The sequence below is a fragment of the Salmo salar genome, chromosome ssa14 (genome assembly GCF_905237065.1).
Source record: "Salmo salar chromosome ssa14, Ssal_v3.1, whole genome shotgun sequence".
Taxonomy (NCBI): Eukaryota; Metazoa; Chordata; class Actinopteri; order Salmoniformes; family Salmonidae; genus Salmo; species Salmo salar.
This window is the reverse complement of record NC_059455.1, coordinates 96,041,636-96,069,354: the sequence shown is the minus strand read 5'-3', so window position 1 is coordinate 96,069,354 and position 27,719 is coordinate 96,041,636. Positions and strand designations below refer to the sequence as shown.

General features: G+C 44.5%; 1 protein-coding gene across 1 annotated transcript in view; it reads right to left on the bottom strand.

Moving 5' to 3' along the window:
• Positions 1-1,491: 1,491 nt before the first annotated feature.
• The window catches only part of LOC106570720 (regulating synaptic membrane exocytosis protein 3-like), a 124,594-nt gene continuing 98,366 nt past the window's right edge, over positions 1,492-27,719 (bottom strand). The window contains exons 3-7 of the mRNA XM_014143202.2: positions 17,072-17,213; positions 10,857-10,969; positions 4,514-4,615; positions 2,108-2,247; positions 1,492-1,792 (exon numbers count right to left, since the gene is read on the bottom strand). Of these exons, the coding sequence (XP_013998677.1) occupies positions 1,577-1,792; positions 2,108-2,247; positions 4,514-4,615; positions 10,857-10,969; positions 17,072-17,213 (713 nt within the window). The 3' untranslated portion in view covers positions 1,492-1,576. The remainder of the gene's footprint in view (positions 1,793-2,107; positions 2,248-4,513; positions 4,616-10,856; positions 10,970-17,071; positions 17,214-27,719) is intronic.

Here is a 27,719-nt window from a genome sequence, read left to right as displayed (position 1 = left end):
TGTGTGTGTGTGTGTGTGTGTGTGTGTGTGTGTGTGTGTGTGTGTGTGTGTGTGTGTGTGTGTGTGTGTGTGTGTGTGTGTGTGTGTGTGTGTGTAAAATATTGAATCTTTTTTGCATTATATCTAAGTCATAGACTTGCTACATATCCAGACGTATATACTGTATAACTAGCACGACTGATAGTAACAATAAAAATTGCTTTGGTTTTGAAAAATAAAGTTGTTTTTCTTCTTAGTTTGGCATAGAGTTTAAAACCTGTCTTCAGGAATGACCTGACCCTGGGATGAGAAGTAGTGCCTTGGCCTGGGTCCCAAATGACTCCCTATTCCCTTAATAGTGAACCACTTTTGTCAGGATCTGGTCAAAGTAGTGCACTATATAGTGAATAGGGTTCCATTTGGGATGTAACCTTGGAATTCTGGGATCAGGGAATGTGGAACGGGGCAATCACCCTGGGATTCTGAGATGGGACAGGGATTCTGAGATGGGACAGGGATTCTGAGATGGGACAGGGATTCTGAGATGGGGCAGGGATTCTGAGATGGGGCAGGGATTCTGAGATGGGACAGGGATTCTGAGATGGGACAGGGATTCTGAGATGGGGCCGGGATTCTGAGATGGGACAGGGATTCTGAGATGGGACAGGGATTCTGAGATGGGACAGGGATTCTCAGATGGGACAGGGATTCTGAGATGGGGCAGGGATTCTGAGATGGGGCAGGGATTCTGAGATGGGGCAGGGACTCTGAGGTGGGACAGGGGACAGGGGACAGGGGACAGGGATTCTGAGATGGGGCAGGGATTCTGAGATGGGACAGGGATTCTGAGATGGGACAGGGATTCTGAGATGGGACAGGGATTCTGAGATGGGACAGGGATTCTCAGATGGGACAGGGATCTGAGATGGGGCAGGGATTCTGAGATGGGACAGGGATTCTGAGATGGGACAGGGATTCTGAGATGGGACAGGGATTCTCAGATGGGACAGGGATTCTGAGATGGGGCAGGGATTCTGAGATGGGGCAGGGATTCTGAGATGGGGCAGGGACTCTGAGGTGGGACAGGGGACAGGGGACAGGGGACAGGGATTCTGAGATGGGGCAGGGATTCTGAGATGGGACAGGGATTCTGAGATGGGACAGGGGACAGGGGACAGGGAAGTAAGTAATGCTACTAGAATGCTATGCTCTGGTAAATCATGTTATCTTCTCTAGTTATGGGGATGTATCTGTGGCTCAGCGTGTTTGAGAGTGTGTGTGGCAGGGGGCGTTTATGTATGGGCACGTGTGTATGCAGAAGCCTGCATGTATACACGTCTGACTGTGTTTCTACGTGTATAACATATCTGCATGATGAGTGTGTGTGTGAGTGAGTGAGTGAGTGAGTGAGTGAGTGAGTGAGTGAGTGAGTGAGTGAGTGAGTGTGTGTGTGTGTGTGTGTGTGTGTGTGTGTGTGTGTGTGTGTGTGTGTGTGTGTGTGTGTGTGTGTGTGTGTGTGTGTGTGTGTGTGTGTGTGTGTGTGTGAGTGTGTGTGTGTGAGTGTGTGTGTGTGCTGATGCTATATAGTTCTCTCTGTCTAGGTACAGGAGGGGCTGGTGGCACAGCTCTCCAGTGAGGACTGGGACAGTCGCCGTGTGAGAGGTCCGATGCTGGGGTCAGCCAGAGACGAGGTGGGGAACAGCTTGTACCATCCGCTCACCGTGGCACCAAGGTCCAACTCATCCAGCATGATCTGAGCCATGCCCATGAAACACTTGTGATCCATCCTCCCATAATCACCCCACACAATGACCTGAGAGGGAGAGAGGGGAGGGAGAGAGAGGTGGGGAGAGAGAGAGGTTGAAGGAGGCAGAGAGAGAGTGGAGGGAGAGAGAGGTGGGGAGAGAGAGAAGGGGGATGGGAAATTAAGAATGCTTTGATTAGCTAACCATCCCCATAATGGTATTGCTGCTAGAGATGCAATACAATTAAGTCATTAAATACACATTTGGTGGAGAAGAAAACATGTGTTTTCACTATCCAGCCATGCATGACGAACATATGGGGTCTGGAACCACAAATCATATTTCTACCACTTCTAGATTGCTAGATATAGCTAGGTATTTACCTGTAGGACTTTGGCCTGAGGACTCTCTTCAAACAGCAGGGCCTGTTGGTAGGAGGGGTCTAGAGTCTTCTTCACCACTCTGGTCTTCTTCTTAGCCAGACACGCCCCATTCTCCAACACATACACCTTTACATAGGTTGCTGCAGGAAATTAATAATAAAGTTATTTCAATTCCAATTACCCCTGTGATTGATCAGGATGAAATATAAAGTTGTTTCTATTCAAATCAACCCGGTGACTAGTCAGTGTACAAGACATTCAGAAGAAAGTTATTTCAATTCAAATTAAAAAAATAAAAAAAAAATCGGGGGATTTTTTGAGGAAAACGCTACTGAAGTTCTATCAACACATTGCCTGTAGTACTCGCGCTTCAAAAACTCTCGATCAGTGTTACTCCCCCTTCCAGCATGGCTACAAGGCCCTCCCCCGCCCTCCTTTCGGCAAATCAGATCACGACTCCATTCTGCCCCTCCCTTCCTACAGGCAGAAATTCAAGCAGGAAGTACCCGTGCTAAGGTCTATTCAACGCTGGTCTGACCAATCGGAATCCATGCTTCAAAATTGTTTTGATCACGCGGACTGGGATATGTTCCGGGTAGCCTCTGAGAATAACATTGAAGAATACACGACACGGTGACTGAGTTCATTAGGAAGTGTATATGGGATGTTGACTTAGGACTGTTGCAGTGACTGTATTACCACCACACCGGCGGTCACGAGTCACGAAGGCAGTCAAATTACACAATACCATTTAGTCATGGTAATTAGGCTTCTCCGTGCTCTGATCCTGCTGCTGGTCATTAGTAGCCTACCAAACTTGCTAACTGCCAGGTACTCAGCACTCTATTGTCCCTCTAATCACTCTGGCATCAATGCATGAGAGCCCATGAGCTCATGTTGCGCAACATTTCTATAGGCTATGCTATTGAGAAAACAGAGTGATGTCCTAATGATATCACCTGAGTTTGCGTTTTATACTAGTCCTGAGGTGCGTGCTAGCTGTCTGGTGAAGATGGTACCAGCACCACGCACCAGGCCTCCAGTTCGTCAGCCCAGTCCAACTCGTCCTGTTCCCGCTCCCCGCACTAGCCCTGAAGTGCGAACCCCTAGTCTGGCACATCCAGTACCAGCACCACGCACCTGGCTTCCAGTGCATCAGCCCAGTCCGGTACGTCCTGTTCCTGCTCCCCGCACTAGCCCTGAGGTGCGTGTTCCCAGGCTGATACCTCCAGTACCAGCACCATGCATCAGGCTTCCAGTGCGTCAACCCAGTCCGACTCGGCCTGTTTCCGCTCCCCGCACTAGCCCTGAGGTGCGTGTTCCCAGGCTGATACCTCCAGTACCAGCACCACGCATCAGGCTTCTAGTGCGTCAACCCAGTCCGACTCGGCCTGTTCCCGCTCCCCGCACTAGCCCTGAGGTGCGTGTCCCCAGACTGGCACATCCAGTACCAGTACCACGCATCAGGCTTCCAGTGTGCAGTCCAGAGTATCCGGCACCAGTGTGCAGTCCAGAGTATCCGGCACCAGTGTGCAGTCCAGAGTATCCGGCAACAGTGTCTAGTCCGGAACCGAGGGAGTCTGCCTGCGACCCGGAACCGAGGGAGTCTGCCTATGACCCGGAACCAGGGGAGTCTATCAGCAACCCGGGACTAAGTAAGTCTGTTGACGATTCGGAACTAAATAGGATTAACTGTGTATCTAATGAGTCTGCCTACAGTGTGGAACGGAAGAGGTCTGCCAACAATAAAGGTACATAGGTTTGTATTGTACCTGGGATAAACAATAAAGTTGGGTAGGTTTGTATTGTACCTGGGATAAACAATAAAGTTGGGTAGGTTTGTATTGTACCTGGGACAAACAATAAGGTTATGTAGGTTTGTATTGTACCTGGGATAAACAATAAAGTTGGGTAGGTTTGTATTGTACATGGGACGAACAATAAAGTTGGGTAGGTTTGTATTGTACCTGGGATAAACAATAAAGTTGGGTAGGTTTGTATTGTACCTGGGACGAACAATAAAGTTGGGTAGGTTTGTATTGTACCTGGGACAAACAATAAAGTTGGGTAGGTTTGTATTGTACCTGGGACAAACAATAAAGTTGGGTAGGTTTGTATTGTATTGTACCTGGGACAAAAAATAAAGTTGGGTAGGTTTGTATTGTACCTGGGACAAACAATAAGGTTATGTAGGTTTGTATTGTACCTGGGACAAACAATAAGGTTATGTAGGTTTGTATTGTACCTGGGACAAACAATAAGGCTATGTAGGTTTGTATTGTACCTGAGATTAATAAATAAACAAAGTTATGTAGTTTTGTATTGTACCTGGGATGAACAATAAAGTTCTGTAGCTTTGTATGGTACCTGGGATGAACAATAAAGTTCTGTAGTTTTGTATTGTACCTGGGATGTTCTTTGACCCTGGTTTAGGGGTCAGTCCTCTGGCCTGGTTGATCTCCACCTCTAGCTGGCCTCCTCTGTCCACCATACCCACATGGACGTCACCTAGAGGAGGTAAACACACTTGTTCCACACACTCCTCATGTTTAGGGGCAGATGTTTTGACTTAGCATGTAACCTGGCCAGGAGAAGCTCTGGGCCTAGTTATAACCCAGAACTGAGACCCTTTTCCAGGTCAGATCAGGTCACATTCTGGCTCTATTATATCTGATCAGGGTTGTTTCAACTTGCAGTACCAGTGTTGATCAGCAGGGAGAGACAGAACGCTTCCAGTCTGTTCTAACGTCTGTTCCACTGTCCTCACAATGATTTACCAAGTGATTTTGGCATAGAATTCTCGTATTTTCTTTTTAATTCATTAAAAAAAAACATCCGGAAGAATATGCGGAGCCATCCCCATATTCACACATCATCTGGTATCTAATGTAGAGCCCTCCCCATATTCATACACCATCTGGTATCTAATGTAGAGCCCTCCCCGTATTCACACACCATCTGGTATCTAATGTAGAGCCATCCCCATATTCACACACCATCTGGTATCTAATGTAGAGCCCTCCCCATATTCACACACCATCTGGTATCTAATGTAGAGCCCTCCCCATATTCACACACCATCTGGTATCTAATGTAGAGCCATCCCCATATTCATACACCATCTGGTATCTAATGTAGAGCCATCCCCATATTCACACACCATCTGGTATCTAATGTAGAGCCATCCCCATATTCATACACCATCTGGTATCTAATGTAGAGCCCTCCCCATATTCATACACCATCTGGTGTCTAATGTAGAGCCATCCCCGTATTCATACACCATCTGGTATCTAATGTAGAGCCCTCCCCATATTCATACACCATCTGGTATCTAATGTAGAGCCCTCCCCATATTCATACACCATCTGGTATCTAATGTAGAGCCATCCCCATATTCACACACCATCTGGTATCTAATGTAGAGCCCTCCCCATATTCATACACCATCTGGTATCTAATGTAGAGCCCTCCCCATATTCATACACCATCTGGTATCTAATGTAGAGCCATCCCCATATTCATACACCATCTGGTATCTAATGTAGAGCCCTCCCCGTATTCATACACCATCTGGTATCTAATGTAGAGCCATCCCCGTATTCATACACCATCTGGTATCTAATGTAGAGCCATCCCCATATTCATACACCATCTGGTATCTAATGTAGAGCCCTCCCCATATTCATACACCATCTGGTGTCTAATGTAGAGCCCTCCCCATATTCATACACCATCTGGTATCTAATGTAGAGCCCTCCCCGTATTCATACACCATCTGGTATCTAATGTAGAGCCATCCCCGTATTCATACACCATCTGGTATCTAATGTAGAGCCATCCCCATATTCACACACCATCTGGTATCTAATGTAGAGCCCTCCCCATATTCATACACCATCTGGTATCTAATGTAGAGCCCTCCCCATATTCATACACCATCTGGTATCTAATGTAGAGCCATCCCCATATTCATACACCATCTGGTATCTAATGTAGAGCCATTCCCGTATTCATACACCATCTGGTATCTAATGTAGAGCCATCCCCATATTCATACACCATCTGGTATCTAATGTAGAGCCATCCCCATATTCACACACCATCTGGTATCTAATGTAGAGCCATCCCCATATTCACACACCATCTGGTATCTAATGTAGAGCCATCCCCATATTCATACACCATCTGGTATCTAATGTAGAGCCCTCCCCATATTCATACACCATCTGGTATCTAATGTAGAGCCATCCCCATATTCATACACCATCTGGTATCTAATGTAGAGCCATCCCCGTATTCATACACCATCTGGTATCTAATGTAGAGCCCTCCCCGTATTCATACACCATCTGGTATCTAATGTAGAGCCATCCCATATTCATACACCATCTGGTGTCTAATGTAGAGCCCTCCCCATATTCATACACCATCTGGTATCTAATGTAGAGCCCTCCCCGTATTCATACACCATCTGGTATCTAATGTAGAGCCCTCCCCATATTCACACACCATCTGGTATCTAATGTAGAGCCATCCCCATATGTATACACCATCTGGTATCTAATGTAGAGCCATCCCCGTTTTCATACACCATCTGGTATCTAATGTAGAGCCATCCCCGTATTCATACACCATCTGGTATCTAATGTAGAGCCATCCCCATATTCATACACCATCTGGTATCTAATGTAGAGCCCTCCCCATATTCATACACCATCTGGTATCTAATGTAGAGCCCTCCCCATATTCATACACCATCTGGTATCTAATGTAGAGCCCTCCCCGTATCCATACACCATCTGGTATCTAATGTAGAGCCCTCCCCATATTCATACACCATCTGGTATCTAATGTAGAGCCCTCCCCATATCCATACACCATCTGGTATCTAATGTAGAGCCCTCCCCATATTCATACACCATCTGGTATCTAATGTAGAGCCATCCCCATATTCACACACCATCTGGTATCTAATGTAGAGCCCTCCCCATATTCATACACCATCTGGTATCTAATGTGGAGCCCTCCCCATATTCATACACCATCTGGTATCTAATGTAGAGCCATCCCCGTATTCATACACCATCTGGTATCTAATGTAGAGCCATCCCCGTATTCATACACCATCTGGTATCTAATGTAGAGCCATCCCCATATTCATACACCATCTGGTATCTAATGTAGAGCCATCCCCATATTCACACACCATCTGGTATCTAATGTAGAGCCCTCCCCATATTCATACACCATCTGGTATCTAATGTAGAGCCCTCCCCATATTCACACACCATCTGGTATCTAATGTAGAGCCCTCCCCATATTCATACACCATCTGGTATCTAATGTAGAGCCCTCCCCATATTCACACACCATCTGGTATCTAATGTAGAGCCATCCCCATATGTATACACCATCTGGTATCTAATGTAGAGCCATCCCCGTTTTCATACACCATCTGGTATCTAATGTAGAGCCATCCCCGTATTCATACACCATCTGGTATCTAATGTAGAGCCCTCCCCATATTCATACACCATCTGGTATCTAATGTAGAGCCCTCCCCGTATCCATACACCATCTGGTATCTAATGTAGAGCCCTCCCCATATTCATACACCATCTGGTATCTAATGTAGAGCCCTCCCCATATTCACACACCATCTGGTATCTAATGTAGAGCCTTCCCCATATTCATACACCATCTGGTATCTAATGTAGAGCCATCCCCATATCCATACACCATCTGGTATCTAATGTAGAGCCATCCCCATATTCACACACCATCTGGTATCTAATATAGAGCCCTCCCTGTATTCATACACCATCTGGTATCTAATGTAGAGCCATCCCCATATTCATACACCATCTGGTATCTAATGTAGAGCCATCCCCATATTCACACACCATCTGGTATCTAATGTAGAGCCATCCCCGTATTCATACACCATCTGGTATCTAATGTAGAGCCATCCCCATATTCATACACCATCTGGTATCTAATGTAGAGCCATCCCCATATTCACACACCATCTGGTATCTAATGTAGAGCCCTCCCCATATTCATACACCATCTGGTATCTAATGTAGAGCCCTCCCCATATTCATACACCATCTGGTATCTAATGTAGAGCCATCCCCATATTCATACACCATCTGGTATCTAATGTAGAGCCATCCCCGTATTCATACACCATCTGGTATCTAATGTAGAGCCCTCCCCGTATTCATACACCATCTGGTATCTAATGTAGAGCCATCCCATATTCATACACCATCTGGTGTCTAATGTAGAGCCCTCCCCATATTCATACACCATCTGGTATCTAATGTAGAGCCATCCCCGTTTTCATACACCATCTGGTATCTAATGTAGAGCCATCCCCATATTCATACACCATCTGGTATCTAATGTAGAGCCCTCCCCATATTCATACACCATCTGGTATCTAATGTAGAGCCATCCCCATATTCACACACCATCTGGTATCTAATGTAGAGCCCTCCCCATATTCATACACCATCTGGTATCTAATGTAGAGCCATCCCCATATTCACACACCATCTGGTATCTAATGTAGAGCCCTCCCCATATTCATACACCATCTGGTATCTAATGTAGAGCCCTCCCCATATTCATACACCATCTGGTATCTAATGTAGAGCCCTCCCCATATTCATACACCATCTGGTATCTAATGTAGAGCCCTCCCCATATTCATACACCATCTGGTATATTTAGATCAGCAAACATTGAGGGGGGAGGAGCTAGACAGTGCATTCGGAAAGTATTCAGAGCCCTTGACTTGTTCCACATTTTGTTACGTTACAGCCTTATTCTAAAATGGATAACATTGATTGAATTCGTGAACACAATACCCCATAATGACAACGCAAAATTTTTTATTTTATTTTACACAGAAATACTTTATTTCACAAGTATTCAGACCCTTTGCTATTGTAAGAATATTTAAAAATAATACACAAAGCAGAGGACAAGAGGTCAAGAGGGAATTAACGATCAATGGAAATAGTGTTTTTTCTGTGATAGGGAATTAACGATCAATGGGAAGAATTTGTCTAGGCATTGAGCCTGAAACAGGATACTTGTTATTTGGCCATTGGCACAGTTTTATTGCAAGGAATTCTAAATGGTCAACCATAGGCTAGGGTTTGGTTATAAAAGTACACGCTGTCCCTTTGTTCTGTGGAGAGAATCACTGAGGACAGGGGAGAATAAACATCTACCTCTCAGTATAACATCTATGATTTGTTCTCTTAGAATACATCTATTTTTCTCCCCCTGATTTGCTTTTGGGGTCTGTGTTATTGAAGAGTAATATCAACCGCTAACACAATGAGACTAGAAATTGAGATGTTTCTACAACTTGATTGGAGTCCACCTGTGGTAAATACAATTGTTTGGACATGATTTTGGAAAGGCACACACCTGTCTATATAAGGTCCCTACAGTTGACAGTGCATGTCAGAGCAAAAACCAAGCCATGAGGTCGAAGGAATTGTCCGTAGAGTTCAAAGACAGGATTGTGTCAAGTCACAGATCTGGGGTACCAAAAACATTTTTTTGCAGCATTGAAGATCCCCAAGAACACAGGGGTGTCCATCAATCTTAAATGGAAGAGGTTTGAAACCACCAAGGCTCTTCCTAGAGCTGGCCGTCCGGCCAAACTGAGCAATCGGGGAAGAAGTGCCTTGGTCAGGGAGAGTTCCTCTGTGGAGATGGGAGAACCTTCCAGAATGACAACCATCTCTGCAGATGGTTGTCCACCAATCAGGCCTTTGCGGTAGAGTGGCCAGACGGAAGCCACTCTTCAATAAAAGGTACATGACAGCCGGCTTGGAGTTCGTCAAAAGGCCTCTAAAGACTGTCAGACCATGAGAAACAAGATTCTCTGGTCTGATGAAAGCAAGATTGAACTCTTTGGCCTGAATGCCAAGAGTCACGTCTGGAGGAAACCTGGCACCATCCCTACGGTGAAGCCTGGTGGTGGCAGCATCATGCTGTGGGGATGGGACTGGGAGACTAGTCCCAGATGGAGAGAAAGATGAACTGAGCAAAGTACAGAGATATCCTTGATGAAAACCTGCTCCAGAGCTCTCAATACTTCAGACTGGGGCGAAGGTTCACCTTCCAACAGGACAACAACCCTAAGCACACAGCCAAGACAACGCAGGAGTGGCTTCGGGACAAGTCTCTGAATGTCCTTGTGGCCCAGCCAAAGCCTGGACTTGAACCTGATCACACCTCTCTGGAGAGACCTGAAAATAGCTGTGCAGCGACGCTCCCCGTCCAACCTGACAGCGCTTGATAGGATCTGCAGAGAGGAATGGGAGAAACTCCCCAAATACAGATGTGCCAAGCTTGTAGCGTCATACCCAAGAATACTCAAGCAAGTAATCGCTGCCAAAGATGCTTCAACAAAGTACTGAGTAAAGTGTCTGAATACTTATGTAAATATGATATCAGTTTTTATGTGTAATAAATTAGCAAAAATAACAAAAAGCCTGTTTTTGCTTTGCCATTTTGGGGTATTGCGTGTAGATTGATGAGGGGGAAAAAACGATTTAATCAATTTTAGAATAAAACGTATCAAAATGTTGAAAAAGTCAAGGGGTCTGAAAACTTTCTGAAAGCACCGTGTACACTATAGAAAAGGCATAATGGCATATATTATAATATCACATCACAGAAGCTGTTTTCACACAGAGACTCCAATGATCTGACTTACCCATGGAGGGAGTGGCTAGTGTCTGTCGGCCTACGATCTGGGCGGGGCCTAGTCCATCCAGGAAGTCACTAAACTGGCTCTCTGGACCCATACGAGTAGGGGGAAAGATAAACCTACAAGAGGAAGAGAATGAATGAGTGATGGTTGGATGGTGGTTTAATGACATGTAGCAGCAGTGTAGCAGGAGACAGTGAGAGCTACAACATGGACTGAACCATAGGTCCAGCAGTGCTGAGGTGGGCCGTTGAGTACAGGCAGTACAACGCTCACGTACAACAGTTACAGAACATGTAATATATTAGGGACATAAGTTATGTCTGCGTTGTTGGAGTTGGTGCTGCCGTCGGTGGACTCCTTGCGTATATAGTATTATTTAGTATTGTCTAGAACTAAGGTAGTATTAGTTTATAACGTACATTCTGGATGCACAGATGGATGGAAATATAATGACGGATGGATGGTAATATAATGACAGATGGATGGTAATATAATGACAGATGGATGGATGGTAATATAATGACAGATGGATGGATGGTAATATAATGACGGATGGATGGTAATATAATGACAGATGGATGGTAATATAATGACAGATGGATGGTAATATAATGACAGATGGATGGATGGTAATGTAATGATGGATGGATGGTAATATAATGATGGATGGATGGTAATATAATGATAGATGGATGGTAATATAATGACGGATGGATGGTAATATAATGATGGATGGATGGTAATATAATGATGGATGGATGGTAATATAATGATGGATGGATGGTAATATAATGATGGATGGATGGTAATATAATGATAGATGGATGGTAATATAATGACAGATGGATGGTAATATAATGACGGATGGATGGTAATATAACGACAGATGGATGGATGGTAATATAATGATGGATGGATGGTAATATAATGATGGATGGATGGTAATATAATGATGGATGGATGGTAATATAATGATAGATGGATGGTAATATAATGACAGATGGATGGTAATATAATGACAGATGGATGGTAATATAATGACAGATGGATGGATGGTAATATAATGACAGATGGATGGATGGTAATATAATGACGGATGGATGGTAATATAATGACAGATGGATGGTAATATAATGACAGATGGATGGTAATATAATGACAGATGGATGGATGGTAATGTAATGATGGATGGATGGTAATATAATGATGGATGGATGGTAATATAATGATAGATGGATGGTAATATAATGACGGATGGATGGTAATATAATGATGGATGGATGGTAATATAATGATGGATGGATGGTAATATAATGATGGATGGATGGTAATATAATGATGGATGGATGGTAATATAATGATAGATGGATGGTAATATAATGACAGATGGATGGTAATATAATGACGGATGGATGGTAATATAATGACAGATGGATGGATGGTAATATAATGATGGATGGATGGTAATATAATGATGGATGGATGGTAATATAATGATGGATGGATGGTAATTTAATGACAGATGGATGGTAATATAATGATGGATGGATGGTAAGATAATTACAGATGGATGGATGGTAATATAATGACAGATGGATGGTAATATAATGACAGATGGATGGTAATATAATGACAGATGGATGGTAATATAATGACAGATGGATGGTAATATAATGACAGATGGATGGTAATATAATGATGGATGGATGGTAATATAATGATGGATGGATGGTAATATAATGATGGATGGATGGTAATATAATGACGGATGGATGGTAATATAATGACAGATGGATGGTAATATAATGACAGATGGATGGTAATATAATGACAGATGGATGGTAATATAATGACAGATGGATAGATGATAATGTAATGATGGATGCATGGTAATATAATGATGGATGGATGGTAATATAATGATAGATGGATGGTAATATAATGACGGATGGATGGTAATATAATGATGGATGGATGGTAATATAATGATAGATGGATGGTAATATAACGACAGATGGATGGTAATATAATGACGGATGGATGGTAATATAATGACAGATGGATGGATGGTAATATAATGATGGATGGATGGTAATATAATGATGGATGGATGGTAATATAATGATGGATGGAGGGTAAGATAATTACAGATGGATGGATGGTAATATAATGACAGATGGATGGTAATATAATGACAGATGGATGGTAATATAATGACAGATGGATGGTAATATAACGACAGATGGATGGTAATATAATGATGGATGGATGATAATATAATGATGGATGGATGGTAATATAATGATGGATGGATGGTAATATAATGACGGATGGATGGTAATATAATGACAGATGGATGGTAATATAACGACAGATGGATGGTAATATAATGACAGATGGATGGTAATATAATGACAGATGGATGGATGATAATGTAATGATGGATGGATGGTAATATAATGATGGATGGATGGTAATATAATGATAGATGGATGGTAATATAATGACGGATGGATGGTAATATAATGATGGATGGATGGTAATATAATGATGGATGGATGGTAATATAATGACGGATGGATGGTAATATAATGATGGATGGATGGTAATATAATGACGGATGGATGGTAATATAATGACAGATGGATGGTAATATAATGACAGATGGATGGTAATATAATGACAGATGGATGGATGGTAATATAATGATGGATGGATGGTAATATAATGATGGATGGATGGTAATATAATGACAGATGGATGGTAATATAATGACAGATGGATGGTAATATAATGACAGATGGATGGATGGAAATATAATGATGGATGGATGGTAATATAATGATGGATGGTAATATAATGATGGATGGATGGTAATATAATGACGGATGGATGGTAATTTAATGACAGATGGATGGTAATATAATGATGGATGGATGGTAAGATAATTACAGATGGATGGATATTAATATAATGACAGATGGATGGATGGTAATATAATGATGGATGGATGGTAATATAATGATGGATGGATGGTAATATAATGATGGATGGATGGTAATATAATGATGGATGGATGGTAATTTAATGACAGATGGATGGTAATATAATGACGGATGGATGGTAATATAATGACAGATGGATGGTAATATAATGACAGATGGATGGTAATATAATGACAGATGGATGGTAATATAATGACAGATGGATGGTAATATAATGACAGATGGATGGTAATATAATGACAGATGGATGGTAATATAATGATGGATGGATGGTAATATAATGATGGATGGATGGTAATATAATGATGGATGGATGGTAATATAATGACAGATGGATGGTAATATAATGACAGATGGATGGTAATATAATGACAGATGGATGGTAATATAATGACAGATGGATGGTAATATAATGATGGATGGATGGTAATATAATGATAGATGGATGGTAATATAATGACGGATGGATGGTAATATAATGATGGATGGATGGTAATATAATGATGGATGGATGGTAATATAATGATGGATGGATGGTAATATAATGATGGATGGATGGTAATATAATGATAGATGGATGGTAATATAATGACAGATGGATGGTAATATAATGACGGATGGATGGTAATATAATGACAGATGGATGGATGGTAATATAATGATGGATGGATGGTAATATAATGATGGATGGATGGTAATATAATGATGGATGGATGGTAATATAATGATAGATGGATGGTAATATAATGACAGATGGATGGTAATATAATGACAGATGGATGGTAATATAATGACAGATGGATGGATGGTAATATAATGACAGATGGATGGATGGTAATATAATGACGGATGGATGGTAATATAATGACAGATGGATGGTAATATAATGACAGATGGATGGTAATATAATGACAGATGGATGGATGGTAATGTAATGATGGATGGATGGTAATATAATGATGGATGGATGGTAATATAATGATAGATGGATGGTAATATAATGACGGATGGATGGTAATATAATGATGGATGGATGGTAATATAATGATGGATGGATGGTAATATAATGATGGATGGATGGTAATATAATGATGGATGGATGGTAATATAATGATAGATGGATGGTAATATAATGACAGATGGATGGTAATATAATGACGGATGGATGGTAATATAATGACAGATGGATGGATGGTAATATAATGATGGATGGATGGTAATATAATGATGGATGGATGGTAATATAATGATGGATGGATGGTAATTTAATGACAGATGGATGGTAATATAATGATGGATGGATGGTAAGATAATTACAGATGGATGGATGGTAATATAATGACAGATGGATGGTAATATAATGACAGATGGATGGTAATATAATGACAGATGGATGGTAATATAATGACAGATGGATGGTAATATAATGACAGATGGATGGTAATATAATGATGGATGGATGGTAATATAATGATGGATGGATGGTAATATAATGATGGATGGATGGTAATATAATGACGGATGGATGGTAATATAATGACAGATGGATGGTAATATAATGACAGATGGATGGTAATATAATGACAGATGGATGGTAATATAATGACAGATGGATAGATGATAATGTAATGATGGATGCATGGTAATATAATGATGGATGGATGGTAATATAATGATAGATGGATGGTAATATAATGACGGATGGATGGTAATATAATGATGGATGGATGGTAATATAATGATAGATGGATGGTAATATAATGACAGATGGATGGTAATATAATGACGGATGGATGGTAATATAATGACAGATGGATGGATGGTAATATAATGATGGATGGATGGTAATATAATGATGGATGGATGGTAATATAATGATGGATGGAGGGTAAGATAATTACAGATGGATGGATGGTAATATAATGACAGATGGATGGTAATATAATGACAGATGGATGGTAATATAATGACAGATGGATGGTAATATAATGACAGATGGATGGTAATATAATGATGGATGGATGATAATATAATGATGGATGGATGGTAATATAATGATGGATGGATGGTAATATAATGACGGATGGATGGTAATATAATGACAGATGGATGGTAATATAATGACAGATGGATGGTAATATAATGACAGATGGATGGTAATATAATGACAGATGGATGGATGATAATGTAATGATGGATGGATGGTAATATAATGATGGATGGATGGTAATATAATGATAGATGGATGGTAATATAATGACGGATGGATGGTAATATAATGATGGATGGATGGTAATATAATGATGGATGGATGGTAATATAATGACGGATGGATGGTAATATAATGATGGATGGATGGTAATATAATGACGGATGGATGGTAATATAATGACAGATGGATGGTAATATAATGACAGATGGATGGTAATATAATGACAGATGGATGGATGGTAATATAATGATGGATGGATGGTAATATAATGATGGATGGATGGTAATATAATGACAGATGGATGGTAATATAATGACAGATGGATGGTAATATAATGACAGATGGATGGATGGAAATATAATGATGGATGGATGGTAATATAATGATGGATGGTAATATAATGATGGATGGATGGTAATATAATGACGGATGGATGGTAATTTAATGACAGATGGATGGTAATATAATGATGGATGGATGGTAAGATAATTACAGATGGATGGATATTAATATAATGACAGATGGATGGATGGTAATATAATGATGGATGGATGGTAATATAATGATGGATGGATGGTAATATAATGATGGATGGATGGTAATATAATGATGGATGGATGGTAATTTAATGACAGATGGATGGTAATATAATGACGGATGGATGGTAATATAATGACAGATGGATGGTAATATAATGACAGATGGATGGTAATATAATGACAGATGGATGGTAATATAATGACAGATGGATGGTAATATAATGACAGATGGATGGTAATATAATGACAGATGGATGGTAATATAATGATGGATGGATGGTAATATAATGATGGATGGATGGTAATATAATGATGGATGGATGGTAATATAATGACAGATGGATGGTAATATAATGACAGATGGATGGTAATATAATGACAGATGGATGGTAATATAATGACAGATGGATGGTAATATAATGACAGATGGATGGTAATATAATGACAGCATTAGTTACATACGTTCCATCTGAGCTGTTGGAGTTGGTGCTGCCGTCGGTGGACTCCTTGCTACCCTGTCGCGTGACTCGGTTTCTCATCTCCACAGCGATGCCCGTCTCCGTGCTCCGTCTGATCGTACTGCGTAACTTCTTCGCTCGTTCTTCTGGAGATAAGATGTCAGAGGTCAGGGATTAGAGGTTAAATGTTCGGGGTTTAAAGGACCACTCAAGACCTTTCTGAAGACTTCTAGTATCTAGTATCGAAGTACTGTATCTGACAACAACGAGTCGAGGTTTAAAGGTGCACTATGCAGAAATCGCTCCGCCATTTCATGTTTGCTAAAATACGAATAGTTATAAGCTCATTTCTGTTTTTATGTGACAAAACAAAGCAAAGAGAATGTAGATAATCATTGAACCATCTAAAACGCTGTGAAATATATGTTCAATTACCAAAAAGATTGTATTTCTATCTGTTTGAGGGTGGTGTATAAAACTGAAAGTAAAAAATGCAAAAACTAGAATTAAGAAAGGGAACCATAGAAGTATAGCACATAAAACATGCCTTTCCTCTACACTAAAACATTCACACTCGTTTCTCATCAGTTCCACCAGAGGCCTGTCCTCTACACTAAAACATTCGCACTAGTTTCTCACACTCTTTCATTCTCTTTCTCAAAAATCTCTCTATCTCCATCTCTCTCTCCCCTCTCTCCCTCTATCTCACACCATAGTACATCAGCAATGGAAAGGATGGATGTATGAAGAAGGGAAGAAAGAAAGAGTGTAAGAGGAACTGTTTATGCTAAGAGAAAATCTCCCCGGCTAGCTCAACGCTGCATTTCCCCGGCTAGCTCTCTGCTGCATCCCCCAAGCTAGCTCTCTGCTGCATCTCCCCGGCTAGCTCTCTGCTGCATCTCCCCGGCTAGCTCTCTGCTGCATCTCCCCGGCTAGCTCTCTGCTGCATCCCCCCGGCTAGCTCTCTGCTGTATCCCCCCGGCTAGCTCTCTGCTGCATCTCCCCGGCTAACTCTCTGTTGCATCTCCCCGGCTAGCTCTCTGCTGCATCTCCCCGGCTAGCTCTCTGCTGCATCTCCCCGGGTAGCTCTCTGCTGCATCTCCCCGGCTAGATCTCTGCTGCATCTCCCCGGCTATCTCTCTGCTGCATCTCCCCGGCTAGCTCTCTGCTGCATCTCCCCGGCTAACTCTCTGCTGCATCTCCCCGGCTAGCTCTCTGCTGCATCTCCCCGGCTAACTCTCTGCTGCATCTCCCCGGCTAACTCTCTGTTGTATCTCCCCGGCTAGCTCTCTGCTGCATCCCCCAAGCTAGCTCTCTGCTGCATCTCCCCGGCTAGCTCTCTGCTGCATCTCCCCGGCTAGCTCTCTGCTGCATCTCCCCGGCTAGCTCTCTGCTGCATCCCCCCGGCTAGCTCTCTGCTGTATCCCCCCGGCTTGCTCTCTGCTGCATCTCCCCGGCTAACTCTCTGTTGCATCTCCCCGGCTAGCTCTCTGCTGCATCTCCCCGGCTAGCTCTCTGCTGCATCTCCCCGGGTAGCTCTCTGCTGCATCTCCCCGGCTAGATCTCTGCTGCATCTCCCCGGCTATCTCTCTGCTGCATCTCCCCGGCTAGCTCTCTGCTGCATCTCCCCGGCTAACTCTCTGCTGCATCTCCCCGGCTAGCTCTCTGCTGCATCTCCCCGGCTAACTCTCTGCTGCATCTCCCCGGCTAACTCTCTGTTGTATCTCCCCGGCTAGCTCTCTGCTGCATCTCCCCGGCTAGCTCTCTGCTGCATCTCCCCGGCTAGCTCTCTGCTGCATCTCCCCGGGTAGCTCTCTGCTGCATCTCCCCGGCTAGCTCTCTGCTGCATCTCCCCGGCTAGCTCTCTGCTGCATCTCCCCGACTAGCTCTCTGTTGTATCTCCCCGACTAGCTCTCTGTTGTATCTCCCCGACTAGCTCTCTGCTGCAGCTCCCCGGCTAGCTCTCTGCTGCATCTCCCCGACTAGCTCTCTGTTGTATCTCCCCGACTAGCTCTCTGCTGCAGCTCCCCGGCTAGATCTCTGCTGCATCTCCCCGGCTAGCTCTCTGCTGTATCTCCCCGGCATGTCTCTGTTGTATCTCCCCGGCTAGATCTCTGCTGCATCCCCCCGGCTAGCTCTCTGCTGCATCTCCCCGGCTAGATCTCTGCTGCATCTCCCCGGCTAGATCTCTGCTGCATCCCCCCGGCTAGCTCTCTGCTGCATCTCCCCGGCTAGATCTCTGCTGCATCTCCCCGGCTAGCTCTCTGCTGCATCTCCCCGGCTAGATCTCTGCTGCATCTCCCCGGCTAGATCTCTGCTGCAGCTCCCCGGCATGTCTCTGTTGTATCTCCCCGACTAGCTCTCTGCTGCATCTCCCCGGCTAGCTCTCTGCTGCATCTCCCCGGCTAGCTCTCTGCTGCATCTCCCCGGCAAGCACTCTGCTGCATCTCCCCGGCTAGCTCTCTGCTGCAGCTCTGGTGACCATAGCAACCGAGACAGACTGTCCAGATGATAAGAGACTAAAAATACACTAATCTCCTCACATGCACACAAACACACACACACAAACACACATGCAGACCCACACAGCGATCGATGTGGGGATATTAATGGAGTTAGTATGTGGAAGGTCTAGAGGGGCCCTGGTGATTTAGAGTATGGGGAGGTAGGGGGGAGACAGTGGACCTGGTGATTTAGAGTATGGGGAGGTAGGGGGGAGACAGTGGACCTGGTGATTTAGAGTATGGGGAGCTAGGAGGGGGGAGACAGTGGACCTGGTGATTTAGAGTATGGGGAGCTAGGGGGGAGACAGTGGACCTGGTGATTTAGAGTATGGGGAGCTAGGGGGGAGACAGTGGACCTGGTGATTTAGAGTATGGGGAGCTAGGGGGGAGACAGTGGACCTGGTGATTTAGAGTATGGGGAGCTAGGGGGGAGACAGTGGACCTGGTGATTTAGAGTATGGGGAGCTAGGAGGGGGGAGACAGTGGACCTGGTGATTTAGAGTATGGGGAGCTACGAGGGGGGAGACAGTGGACCTGGTGATTTAGAGTATGGGGAGCTAGGGGGGAGACAGTGGACCTGGTGATTTAGAGTATGGGGAGCTAGGGGGGAGACAGTGGACCCTAGTGATTTAGAGTATGGGGAGCTAGGGGGGAGACAGTGGACCTGGTGATTTAGAGTATGGGGAGCTAGGGGGGAGACAGTGGACCTGGTGATTTAGAGTATGGGGAGCTAGGAGGGGGAGACAGTGGACCTGGTGATTTAGAGTATGGGGAGCTAGGGGGGAGACAGTGGACCTGGTGATTTAGAGTATGGGGAGCTAGGGGGGAGACAGTGGACCTGGTGATTTAGAGTATGGGGAGCTAGGAGGGGGGAGACAGTGGCCTGGTGATTTAGAGTATGGGGAGCTAGGGGGGGAGAAAGTGGACCTGGTGATTTAGAGTATGGGGAGCTAGGAGGGGGGAGACAGTGGACCCTGGTGATTTAGAGTATGGGGAGCTAGGGGGGAGACAGTGGACCTGGTGATTTAGAGTATGGGGAGCTAGGGAGAAGACAGTGGACCTGGTGATTTAGAGTATGGGGAGCTAGGGGGGAGACAGTGGACCTGGTGATTTAGAGTATGGGGAGCTAGGGGAAGAGACAGTGGACCTGGTGATTTAGAGTATGGGGAGCTAGGGGGAGACAGTGGACCCTAGTGATTTAGAGTATGGGGAGCTACGAGGGGGGAGACAGTGGACCTGGTGATTTAGAGTATGGGGAGCTAGGGGGGAGACAGTGGACCTGGTGATTTAGAGTATGGGGAGCTAGGGGGGAGACAGTGGGCCTGGTGATTTAGAGTATCGGGAGCTAGGGGGGGAGACAGTGGACCCTAGTGATTTAGAGTATGGGGAGCTACGAGGGGGGAGACAGTGGACCTGGTGATTTAGAGTATGGGGAGCTAGGAGGGGGAGACAGTGGACCTGGTGATTTAGAGTATGGGGAGCTAGGGGGGGAGACAGTGGGCCTGGTGATTTAGAGTATGGGGAGCTAGGGGGGAGACAGTGGACCTGGTGATTTAGAGTATGGGGAGCTAGGAGGGGGGAGACAGTGGGCCTGGTGATTTAGAGTATGGGGAGCTAGGGGGGAGACAGTGGACCTGGTGATTTAGAGTATGGGGAGCTAGGGGGGAGACAGTGGACCCTGGTGATTTAGAGTATGGGGAGCTAGGGGGGAGACAGTGGACCTGGTGATTTAGAGTATGGGGAGCTAAGGGGGAGACAGTGGACCTGGTGATTTAGAGTATGGGGAGGTAGGGGGGGAGACAGTGGACCCTAGTGATTTAGAGTATGGGGAGCTGGGGGGAGACAGTGGACCTGGTGATTTATAGTATGGGGAGCTAGGGGGGAGACAGTGGACCCTGGTGATTTAGAGTATGGGGAGCTAGGGGGAGACAGTGGACCTGGTGATTTAGAGTATGGGGAGCTAGGGGGGAGACAGTGGACCTGGTGATTTAGAGTATGGGGAGCTAGGGGGAGACAGTGGACCTGGTGATTTAGAGTATGGGGAGCTAGGGGGGGAGACAGTGGACCCTAGTGATTTAGAGTATGGGGAGCTGGGGGGGGAGACAGTGGACCTGGTGATTTATAGTATGGGGAGCTAGGGGGGAGACAGTGGACCTGGTGATTTAGAGTATGGGGAGCTAGGGGGGGAGACAGTGGACCCTAGTGATTTAGAGTATGGGGAGCTAGGGGGGGAGACAGTGGACCCTAGTGATTTAGAGTATGGGGAGCTAGGGGGGAGACAGTGGACCTGGTGATTTAGAGTATGGGGAGCTGGGGGAGACAGTGGACCTGGTGATTTAGAGTATGGGGAGCTAGGGGGGAGACAGTGGACCTGGTGATTTAGAGTATGGGGAGCTAGGGGGGAGACAGTGGACCTGGTGATTTAGAGTATGGGGAGCTAGGGGGGAGACAGTGGACCTGGTGATTTAGAGTATGGGGAGCTAGGGGGGGGAGACAGTGGACCCTAGTGATTTAGAGTATGGGGAGCTGGGGGGGGAGACAGTGGACCTGGTGATTTAGAGTATGGGGAGCTAGGAGGGGGGGAGACAGTGGACCTGGTGATTTATAGTATGGGGAGCTAGGAGGGGGGAGACAGTGGACCTGGTGATTTAGAGTATGGGGAGCTGGGGGGGAGACAGTGGACCTGGTGATTTATAGTATGGGGAGCTAGGGGGGGGAGACAGTGGACCTGGTGATTTATAGTATGGGGAGCTAGGGGGAGACAGTGGACCTGGTGATTTAGAGTATGGCGAGCTAGGGGGGGAGACAGTGGACCTGGTGATTTAGAGTATGGGGAGCTGGGGGGGAGACAGTGGACCTGGTGATTTAGAGTATGGGGAGCTAGGGGGAGACAGTGGACCTGGTGATTTAGAGTATGGGGAGCTAGCGGGGAGACAGTGGACCTGGTGATTTAGAGTATGGGGAGCTAGGGGGAGGAGACAGTGGACCTGGTGATTTAGAGTATGGGGATCTAGGGGGGGGAGACAGTGGACCTGGTGATTTAGAGTATGGGGAGCTAGGAGGGGGAGACAGTGGACCTGGTGATTTAGAGTATGGGGAGCTAGGGGGGAGACAGTGGACCTGGTGATTTAGAGTATGGGGAGCTAGGAGGGGGGAGACAGTGGACCTGGTGATTTAGAGTATGGGGAGCTAGGGGGGAGACAGTGGACCCTAGTGATTTAGAGTATGGGGAGCTAGGGGGGAGACAGTGGACCCTAGTGATTTAGAGTATGGGGAGCTAGGGGGGGAGACAGTGGACCCTGGTGATTTAGAGTATGGGGAGCTAGGGGGAGACAGTGGACCCTAGTGATTTAGAGTATGGGGAGCTAGGGGGGAGACAGTGGACCCTAGTGATTTAGAGTATGGGGAGCTAGGGGGGGAGACAGTGGACCCTGGTGATTTAGAGTATGGGGAGCTAGGAGGGGGGAGACAGTGGACCCTTGTGATTTAGAGTATGGGGAGCTAGGGGGAAGACAGTGGACCTGGTGATTTAGAGTATGGGGAGCTAGGGGGGAGACAGTGGACCTGGTGATTTAGAGTATGGGGAGCTAGGGGGGAGACAGTGGACCTGGTGATTTAGAGTATGGGGAGCTAGGAGGGGGGAGACAGTGGACCCTGGTGATTTAGAGTATGGGGAGCTAGGAGGGGGGAGACAGTGGACCCTGGTGATTTAGAGTATGGGGAGCTAGGGGGGAGACAGTGGGCCTGGTGATTTAGAGTATGGGGAGCTAGGAGGGGGGAGACAGTGGACCCTGGTGATTTAGAGTATGGGGAGCTAGGAGGGGGGAGACAGTGGACCCTGGTGATTTAGAGTATGGGGAGCTAGGAGGGGGGAGACAGTGGACCCTGGTGATTTAGAGTATGGGGAGCTAGGAGGGGGGAGACAGTGGACCCTGGTGATTTAGAGTATGGGGAGCTAGGGGGGAGACAGTGGACCTGGTGATTTAGAGTATGGGGAGCTAGGGGGGGGGACAGTGGACACCGGTGATTTTGTCAAACTACAGTGGTATGTCCTGACCTAAGGAAAATATTTGAGGGTCTCTATGCAATGCCCTAGGTAAGGGAAAACTATTCCTTAAGGTAAATCCTGGTGACTTTTTGTCGTGGGCTCAAAACGAAAGAGAAAGTCCTACCTGCTCGCTCTAAGTGCCTCATCTGTTCTCCTTTTTGTTTTGTGAACTTCTTGTTCTCTGTGAAATAGGCTATGGGAATTTTTGTAACTTTTCCGACCTTAGCTTAGCGCCAGCGCACTAGCTGCATGACATCTGGACTATTTTAGATTTTTCTCGCTATATAGCGATTGGATTTCCCTGACTCCCTTGCTGAGTGAAGTGTCTTGCTTTGGTAGCTAACTCAGCCTGCACTCTCAAACATTTTACCATGGGATGTGCCCCAGTAAGTCTCTGCTCTTCAATTACTTGTTGCTTTTATCTCTTATTCTTATCCGTATTTTTTGTAACTGCATTGTGGGTTGGGGGCTCATAAGTAAGCATTTCACTGTTGTATTCAGCATTTCACTGTATGGTCTACACCTGTTGTATTCAGCATTTCAGTGTAAGGTCTACTACACCTGTTGTATTCAGTATTTCACTGTATGGTCTACACCTGTTGTATTCAGCATTTCAGTGTGAGGTCTACACCTGTTGTATTCAGTATTTCACTGTATGGTCTACACCTGTTGTATTCAGTATTTCACTGTATGGTCTACACCTGTTGTATTCAGCATTTCAGTGTGAGGTCTACTACACCTGTTGTATTCAGCATTTCAGTGTATGGTCTACACCTGTTGTATTCAGCATTTCAGTGTGAGGTCTACTACACCTGTTGTATTCAGCATTTCACTGTGAGGTCTACTACACCTGTTGTATTCAGCATTTCACTGTGAGGTCTACTACACCTGTTGTATTCAGCATTTCACTGTGAGGTCTACTACACCTGTTGTATTCAGCATTTCACCGTAAGGTCTACTACACCTGTTGTATTCAGCATTTCACTGTGAGGTCTACTACACCTGTTGTATTCAGCATTTCACTGTAAGGTCTACTACACCTGTTGTATTCAGCATTTCACTGTAAGGTCTACTACACCTGTTGTATTCAGCATTTCACTGTGAGGTCTACTACACCTGTTGTATTCAGCATTTCAGTGTAAGGTCTACTACACCTGTTGTATTCAGCATTTGACTGTGAGGTCTACTACACCTGTTGTATTCAGCATTTCTCTGTGAGGTCTACTACACCTGTTGTATTCAGCATTTCACTGTAAGGTCTACTACACCTGTTGTATTCAGCATTTCACTGTATGGTCTACTACACCTGTTGTATTCAGCATTTCACCGTGAGGTCTACTACACCTGTTGTATTCAGCATTTCACTGTGAGGTCTACTACACCTGTTGTATTCAGCATTTCACTGTATGGTCTACACCTGTTGTATTCAGCATTCCACTGTGAGGTCTACTACACCTGTTGTATTCAGCATTTCACTGTGAGGTCTACTCCACCTGTTGTATTCATTATTTCACTGTGAGGTCTACTACACCTGTTGTATTCAGCATTTCACTGTAAGGTCTACTACACCTGTTGTATTCAGCATTTCACTGTGAGGTCTACTACACCTGTTGTATTCAGCATTTCACTGTATTGTCTACACCTGTTGTATTCAGCATTTCAGTGTGAGGTCTACTACACCTGTTGTATTCAGCATTTCACTGTAAGGTCTACTACACCTGTTGTATTCAGCATTTCACTGTAAGGTCTACTACACCTGTTGTATTCAGCATTTCACTGTGAGGTCTACTACACCTGTTGTATTCAGCATTTCACTGTAAGGTCTACTACACCTGTTGTATTCAGCATTTCACTGTGAGGTCTACTACACCTGTTGTATTCAGCATTCCACTGTGAGGTCTACTACACCTGTTGTATTCAGCATTTCAGTGTGAGGTCTACTACACCTGTTGTATTCAGCATTTCAGTGTGAGGTCTACTACACCTGTTGTATTCAGCATTTCAGTGTGAGGTCTACTACACCTGTTGTATTCGGCATTTCAGTGTGAGGTCTACTACACCTGTTGTATTCAGCATTTCACTGTGAGGTCTACTACACCTGTTGTATTCAGCATTTCAGTGTGAGGTCTACTACACCTGTTGTATTCAGCATTTCAGTGTGAGGTCTACTACACCTGTTGTATTCAGCATTTCACTGTAAGGTCTACTACACCTGTTGTATTCAGCATTTCAGTGTGAGGTCTACTACACCTGTTGTATTCAGCATTTCACAGTAAGGTCTACTACACCTGTTGTATTCAGCATTTCACTGTGAGGTCTACTACACCTGTTGTATTCAGCATTTCACTGTGAGGTCTACTACACCTGTTGTATTCAGCATTTCACTGTGAGGTCTACTACACCTGTTGTATTCAGCATTTCACTGTAAGGTCTACTACACCTGTTGTATTCAGCATTTCACTGTAAGGTCTACTACACCTGTTGTATTCAGCATTTCACTGTGAGGTCTACTACACCTGTTGTATTCAGCATTTCAGTGTAAGGTCTACTACACCTGTTGTATTCAGCATTTGACTGTGAGGTCTACTACACCTGTTGTATTCAGCATTTCTCTGTGAGGTCTACTACACCTGTTGTATTCAGCATTTCACTGTAAGGTCTACTACACCTGTTGTATTCAGCATTTCACTGTATGGTCTACTACACCTGTTGTATTCAGCATTTCACCGTGAGGTCTACTACACCTGTTGTATTCAGCATTTCACTGTGAGGTCTACTACACCTGTTGTATTCAGCATTTCACTGTATGGTCTACACCTGTTGTATTCAGCATTCCACTGTGAGGTCTACTACACCTGTTGTATTCAGCATTTCACTGTGAGGTCTACTCCACCTGTTGTATTCATTATTTCACTGTGAGGTCTACTACACCTGTTGTATTCAGCATTTCACTGTAAGGTCTACTACACCTGTTGTATTCAGCATTTCACTGTGAGGTCTACTACACCTGTTGTATTCAGCATTTCACTGTATTGTCTACACCTGTTGTATTCAGCATTTCAGTGTGAGGTCTACTACACCTGTTGTATTCAGCATTTCACTGTAAGGTCTACTACACCTGTTGTATTCAGCATTTCACTGTAAGGTCTACTACACCTGTTGTATTCAGCATTTCACTGTGAGGTCTACTACACCTGTTGTATTCAGCATTTCACTGTAAGGTCTACTACACCTGTTGTATTCAGCATTTCACTGTGAGGTCTACTACACCTGTTGTATTCAGCATTCCACTGTGAGGTCTACTACACCTGTTGTATTCAGCATTTCAGTGTGAGGTCTACTACACCTGTTGTATTCAGCATTTCAGTGTGAGGTCTACACCTGTTGTATTCAGTATTTCACTGTATGGTCTACACCTGTTGTATTCGGCATTTCACTGTGTGGTCTACACCTGTTGTATTCAGCATTTCAGTGTGAGGTCTACTACACCTGTTGTATTCAGCATTTCAGTGTGTGGTCTACACCTGTTGTATTCAGCATTTCAGTGTGAGGTCTACTACACCTGTTGTATTCAGCATTTCAGTGTGAGGTCTACTACACCTGTTGTATTCAGCATTTCACTGTGAGGTCTACTACACCTGTTGTATTCAGCATTTCACTGTGAGGTCTACTACACCTGTTGTATTCAGCATTTCACTGTGAGGTCTACTACACCTGTTGTATTCAGCATTTCACTGTGAGGTCTACTACACCTGTTGTATTCAGCATTTCACTGTAAGGTCTACTACACCTGTTGTATTCAGCATTTCACTGTAAGGTCTACTACACCTGTTGTATTCAGCATTTCACTGTGAGGTCTACTACACCTGTTGTATTCAGCATTTCAGTGTGAGGTCTACTACACCTGTTGTATTCAGCATTTCACTGTGAGGTCTACTACACCTGTTGTATTCAGCATTTCTCTGTGAGGTCTACTACACCTGTTGTATTCAGCATTTCACTGTAAGGTCTACTACACCTGTTGTATTCAGCATTTCACTGTGTGGTCTACTACACCTGTTGTATTCAGCATTTCACTGTGAGGTCTACTACACCTGTTG